General features: G+C 47.8%; 1 protein-coding gene across 1 annotated transcript; it reads left to right on the forward strand.

The window, feature by feature from the left end:
- The first annotated feature begins 1,859 nt into the window (after nucleotides 1-1,859).
- LOC308198465 (prolactin-like) lies at nucleotides 1,860-5,573 on the forward strand. Its single transcript, XM_080600868.1, has 5 exons — nucleotides 1,860-2,339; nucleotides 2,450-2,625; nucleotides 2,697-2,804; nucleotides 4,160-4,339; nucleotides 5,306-5,573. Exons 1-5 carry the CDS (start codon nucleotides 1,880-1,882, stop codon nucleotides 5,498-5,500), a joined length of 1,119 nt encoding a protein of 372 aa, XP_080456994.1. The 5' UTR covers nucleotides 1,860-1,879; the 3' UTR covers nucleotides 5,501-5,573.
- Nucleotides 5,574-6,450: the final 877 nt, after the last annotated feature.

Below are 6,450 nucleotides of genomic sequence, written 5' to 3' on the forward strand. Positions count from 1 at the left end.
TGTGCAACTGCTGCCTTGTTCTGTTTGGGCACTCACTTGTTCCTGTCTAAGCGGAGTAGCTGTGTTTTGTCTTTCCTGAACTGTACCCTACCTTCTACAGGCCATTTCTCTAATTTTTGATATCACGTTGAATTCCAAAATACAAGTAACTTCTTCCAGTTTGTTGTCATCCACAAACTTAAAATACCAGTGAAAAGCCAGGAATGAAAATTCTCTAAGTATTGATATATCACTGGTTAAGAAAATATTATTCATTTTAGAAACGGTAACCTTTAATGAAACTCTATAATTTAATATGGATTCTTTCCTCTAAGTTGTACTGCATTTTTTGTTGTGCAGGTCATTAATATTTTCCACAGCGCAAGTTCACAGCTCCTCCAGAACTCCAAAATTTTCTTAACATTTTAAGAAATCTTGCCTAGGATAAGATATGCATATGCCAGGATTTCTCCAAGGCATGAAAACCAAAAGAAAATATCTATTGGCCAATAAAAAGAAACCATCAATATATGTGCTTCCCACATGCACACTACCAATGTTCTTCAGACCCTGCTTTATGCACGATTACTCATTTTTTGATAGTTACCCAATCCTAACTTTGCAAGCCTTCATCTGGACCACAAGCCAGAAGCATTTTATCAGCTACCAAATAGCTCAGAGCTATTGTCAATGCATTTTGAATGATTTCCATTAAGAACTAGCCCAGCAGCTTTAACCACTAAAATTAACTGCATTGTTTTATTCATTAGAGATAAAGCAGAGGTAAGAGAATGAGAACAATCTCTACTGATTGTTAAGTACATTTTAATGAACTGCTTTAAAAACTAATTTTAGAAAATCACGAAAAAGAGGGATAAAATGTCTATTATGGATCCATGGTGCTAGCAGCCGTTAGAAGTGACTTTGGGGAATTTTGGAAATATGAGTTTGAGTTGGGTTCAGAGGTATATTGGTGTGAATGGGTGGCTAAACTGTATGGCTGGTAGAGGCTGAGGAGAATGTGGACCAGCCCAGTAGTGAGATTTCTGATATTTGTTTATATTCAGCAAAGAAGACAGAAGATTGTTTTCAACTAATGCTAACTCAGTGCACATCACAGCAAGACTTGCCCTGGAAGGACATATGATTTGTGGGTGCCTCTCAGAGAGAAATAACTTTCCTTTGAGATGTCTGTATGAATAAATGCAATGTAGACTGTGTAAGAAAAATGTTTGAATATTATTTCTCATGTGCCATCTTTTCAACCTTTCATTGGTCAAATGGAAGTATCTTTTTACTCTGCTTAAAAATTTGTTTTGTTAATAAAGAGCCAAACCCTTAAGCAGATGGAAACACGGGAAACAGAACCTAAGCAGGCAAATGGGTTCCCTACTCACAGTGCCTGCTGACATTTTCGTTCTCAGCACTAAAATTACATGTCAAATGTAAAAAAGAATAATTACATGTCAAATGTATTCTCATTTCTAAGCAGACCATTCCCTTTGACTTCAGCAAGGAGGGCAGAGCAGACTCTCTAACAGCCAGCAGTCACGGCCATCCCCTGGCCTCCCTCACCTGCAGGCAGAGGAAATCCCTGAGTCCAGCTCTGCCAGACCCAAAGCTGATCCCTTTGGATTCCCGAGGGGTGGGGTGCCGAAACCTGGAAAACACCGCAGTGAGCCCCTGTGCTCAGGATCCCCTCCTGGTCAGCTGGAAGCAGCCCTTAGTTTGAGGTGTCAGCAGCCTGGTGATGAGCACCCTGCCTCTCCTCGTACATCTCACGGGGTTGCTCAGGATCTCACTGCCAGAAATTAAAAGACACCAAATAAGTCTGTAGGGCTTGCACATCTTTGGGGAGCCTGACCCGAGTGCTTTGCTTACCCCTCATCCTCTCAGCCCTATGAGGCACTATGAGGCTGTCCTCAAGCATGCTCGCAGCAGCAGGCATGCTTGCACCACCAGGAACCCTCCGTTACCCCTGACAGGAGCCAGTTCCCCCCTGTCTCAGCCCTCACCTCACCCCCTCGGTGCCCTGACGGTGCGGATCCCATCCCGCCAGCGGGACCCCGTCCCCCCACGTCCCCGGTCAGCCGTGAGGAGCCCGGGACCCCCCATTTCCGACGGCACCCGTGTGCTGCAGGGCCGGGGGCAGCCCGGGGGGGCGGGCAGCTGTCGGTGCCAGCCCTCGGTGGGCAGCCGGGGCCGCTCGGTGCGAGGGGAGGAGCCCCCCAGTAGCCCCCCGCCCCCGCCGCGCACACCCCACCCGCCCTATATAGGGGACGGGGGGCAGCGCCGCGCCCAGGCGGCGGGCACGGGGATCAGCAGCGGCATGGCACTCGCCAGGGCGGCGGGGCAGGCAGGTGAGGACGGGGATAGGGCAGGGATAGGGCAGGGATAGGGCAGGGATAGGAGCAGGGATAGGGGCAGGGACGGGACGGGACGGGACCCCGACGCTCCCCGCTCTCCGCAGGTCCCGGCGCGGCGCTGGCGCTGCTGTGGCTGCTGGTCCGGGCGGCGGCCCCGCCGGCCGTGTGCGCCCCGGGGGACAGCGGCTGCCTCCGGCTCACCGTGGCAGACCTCTTCGACCGGGTGATCCGGCACTCGGGCAGGATCCACAGCCTCTCCACGGCGCTCTGCGCCGAGCTGGTGGGTGCCGGGACGGGTTTTGGGGGGGTGGGAAGGGTATGGGGCTCTCTTCAGGGTTTCCTCCCCCGCAGGAAAACCGCTTTCCTCCCCGTGACAACGAGCTGGGGAAGCCCGCACGGAGGTGCCCCACGGCCGGGATGCTGACCCCCAACGGCAAAGAGTACGCCCAAAAAATCCCGGTAAGGACGGGCTGCGGCGGCGGGGCGGGAGGGGGCGGCCCCGAGGGGGGCCCCCCGGTCCCCTGTGCCTGGCCCCAGCCCCGATGCCCCGTGCCCGTGTCCCCCCGGTCCCCTGTGCCCGTGTCCTCGCCGGTCCCCCGTACCCCCCGCCCACCCCGTCGGAGCCCCCGTCACGCTGCGGCCGGGTGCTCGCCCCCACCCCGGGCCGGTGGGGAACCAGCAGCGAAGTTTGCAGCCCCTGGTGCTTCCCCGACGCCTTGTCTTGAAGGGTCTGGCCCGTGCTGACCCCAAACAGCTGCCTGTCACCGCGCTCCCTGCCTGGTCGGGCTGTGAGCCGTGCGGTGTGGCCACATGGCTGCCTGCGGGAGCGCATCTTTGTGGGTCATAAGAGAGGAACTTGAGACAAGCGACTGACAGGCAGACACCCCTTTGACATATATATGATTTATTTGTGGCTCTGTGAAATAGAAACTTAGGAAACTGTGAGAGTGATATGTATTAGATTAATCAAAGTGTAAAAAGCGATCTGGAGAAAGATGCCACAGTCGCTATCTCTGAATCGGTAGGTATGGGGAAAGCAGCAAGCTGTTTTAGGCGTCATTCTTAGTTCAGAGAAAGTCAGGAAGACTTTCCTTAGACAGAAAAAGTCTGGAAAGCCGAGGGTACAGCGGCAGGAGACACTTTTGCCTCTAGGAGGAGGCAGAGGGAGACAAATGTCAGCGTCTGGCTCTGGTTGTGCTGAGGTGAGGAGCTTCCCTAAGGCGTTCAGCAGCTCACCTTGAATAATGGGTAATGGGCAATGAGGCGCTGCCTGGTTTAGGAAGCCTGAAGCATTCAACCTCACTTCTGAGCTGAGGCTGCAAGGGTCAGACGGCCATCTAGCTCCTGTTAGAGAGGCAACCATCCTGAGCACCAGACCCTTTTCTTAGAAGCATGTCTGCAGTGAACCTTTAAGTGACACGGCTGTGACCTGTGAGGTGTGAGGCAATAGCTGCACTCCCATACCAGCCACCTGAAATGTCTGGATGAGGCCTTTTGGGCTCTCGAGACATCCAGGAGTTCCTGAAACGTTCTCAGTCCCAGGTAACCTGGGCAGGAGTGCCACCATTTTGCTAATGCTGTGCTCCAGAGCACAGGGATCTAAAAAAGCTGAAAAGAAGACAAACAGAATTTTTGTGTTTCATGTATCTATGCAAATAACCAGAGACAGAGTAGCCCCTTATGTTCAGAATATTTCAAAACCACAGAGTTGCACATATAACTCTTAACCCCACAGAGATTTCACTGTGAGCCTGTCTGTGTTCGGGTGAGCTGCTGCAAACTAAGAGAAATTCTTTACTGTTTCAAATTGTAAGAGAGAAGAACTAACTTATGTGATACTGAAACTTTTGCACGCCTGGAAAGAACCGCTTTCCCACTTTAACCAGCACATTGAGCACCATCAAGAATTACCTGATGACAGCCTTAGCAAAGCTAAGCAAATCAGCAAGATGGTTCATGAGCTGGAGACTGGGATTGAGAAAGTTACAGAAAAGGTAAGGTTTCCAATGGAAATTTTGTTCATACCAGGCATGTTGCACAAGTGACTTAAGGGACTTCTATTCAAATTGCATGAGCCTTCTTCATTGCCTCATGTTCCTTGAGTGATCACAAAATGCCATACTAATGAAACAGGTGGACTTTGTTATATAGATTCTGCAATATTTCAGCCAAAGGATGTGACTTGGTTCATGTGGTGACAGGTGTGTAGATGACATTGTATACGTTCAAATGTGTAGATCAGCATTTTATTGATATGCAATATGTGAAAGTCAGAGACAAGGACAAAGAATAGAACTACTGACAACTTCAAATATGAGTCTTTACTTTTCTAGGAGAGTAAAGGAGGTGTGGGCGGACCGCCACAAATAGTTAGATTATTGTGTTCAGGTTATTCTGAATCACATTCTAACTAGTTCAACTGTCACTGCAGTCTGCTGCAGAGAGCTCCTTTCCAAGGGAACAATTGCTAAGGCTGGTTCTGCAAGACAACAAGACAAGTTCTTAAAGACAACAATGACATGGGTTAGCTTAGATGCCAGTCACAAAACCATTTTAAACCTCCATTCCGAATTCTGGTGACTAGGATGTGAATTATTGCATGTAATTTTTCATTAGTTCAATCAGTCTAAAGACTGATTTGCTCCATTCCTTTAAGAGGAAACAATCATTACCAAGCATTGGTTTCTACTTCAATTCGGAATCTTTAACTCTTATAGTCCTTGCATTACTGGTATATCAGATCATTTCAGACTAGTCTTTTGGTGTGGGCACTGTTAGGAATAAACAGGCAGGGTTATTGCTCTGTTAGGAGCTTTATACCTATCTTCGATATATACAAGAAAAGACAAGAGTAGAACAGCCCAACGTACTTGATACTTGGCTTGACTTGTGCACTAGTATTTTAAAGGTTTGTTTATATGCAGCTACTTCTTGTACTTCCTTTCCTGTTTCCAAAACAGATGCAGTTGATGGGCATCATCAGCAATTCCTTACATGGAATGGCATCATCTGAAGCTTCTGGCTTCTCCAGTACTAATGAAGCAAACATGATGAGCGACTCTGACTTTATTCACTGTTTCAAGAGAGACTCCAACAAAGTACAATGCTACTTAAAAATTCTGAAGTGTAGGATTATGCCAGAAAACAGTTGTTGAGTTTTGATCTCTTGGCAAGGAGTTTTCAGCATGTTGTTTACAAAGATGGGAAAATATAATTTATTTACAGTAATTTTACTAGGAAAGTGGTTTGGAAATTCTTTGGCAGCTACTTGAGTCTGTTAACCTATGCAGCTGGAATATTAAATAAAGCATCCCGTGTGATGTCGGTAAACACACCAGCTAAAACAGAGTACTCCAGCAGTAGGTGAAGCCATGTCTTTGACACAGTTTATACATACGTATGGTCACAAGTGAAAGTCAGCTTGTTAGGCCTTGGTACAAAGACATCTAGGTACTCACACGTCTAGATACTCCACAGCGAGTAAAAATCTGAAAGCTATTAGAAATTTTGCAGCTATCACAATTTCCTATCAGTGGGGAGGTTGCTTACTGCTGTTCCTAGAACAAAACCTCTCTGCATTTGGATCCTAAATGAGGCATTTGAATAAGCATTTATAATCAATGTGGGTTTATCTTTAACATTCCTCACTACTTCATCCCTGAATGCTCTTTTCTGGCCTCCTCTGATCTTGATGGTTGTTGACAGTTGCTGGAGCTCAGGCTGCCAAGAATGGAGATTAAAATGCTGATGATTGTTTCATACTGATGCTGGGTTTGGTCCTGAGAAACTCAGAGAACAGGAAAACATTTCAAAGGAACATTTATGCAGAGCAGATATACAACCTTTTCAGGTGCATTTCACTCACTGTTGATACTCAGATACCAATGTACTTTCTCAGCTAGATGCTGTGAGTGCTCACAATTTGTTTCTGGTCCCTGTTGTTCCAGGGACACTAGAAGTGCAGTGGGTTACAAGGTTCCTGCCCCACAGAAGTTACTAGCTGCAATTCCTTAGGCAGGAAGATGCCACAAACACATAGCAAAAGAGCAGCACATGAAGAAGTTCTGGAAACAAAACACATCTCCAAATAGCCAGAATAAAGGAA

The sequence above is a fragment of the Anser brachyrhynchus genome (assembly GCF_964034855.1).
Source record: "Anser brachyrhynchus genome assembly, chromosome: 1".
NCBI lineage: Eukaryota > Metazoa > Chordata > Aves > Anseriformes > Anatidae > Anser > Anser brachyrhynchus.

Excerpts from the sequence above, each read along its gene's own strand:
- LOC308198465 (XM_080600868.1), top strand. The coding sequence starts at position 1,880 with ATGAGGCACTATGAGGCTGTCCTCAAGCATGCTCGCAGCAGCAGGCAT. Across the intron at positions 2,805-4,159 it reads AGTACGCCCAAAAAATCCCG|AGAGAAGAACTAACTTATGT; the intron begins GTAAGGACGGGC and ends TCAAATTGTAAG. Across the intron at positions 4,340-5,305 it reads TTGAGAAAGTTACAGAAAAG|ATGCAGTTGATGGGCATCAT; the intron begins GTAAGGTTTCCA and ends TTTCCAAAACAG.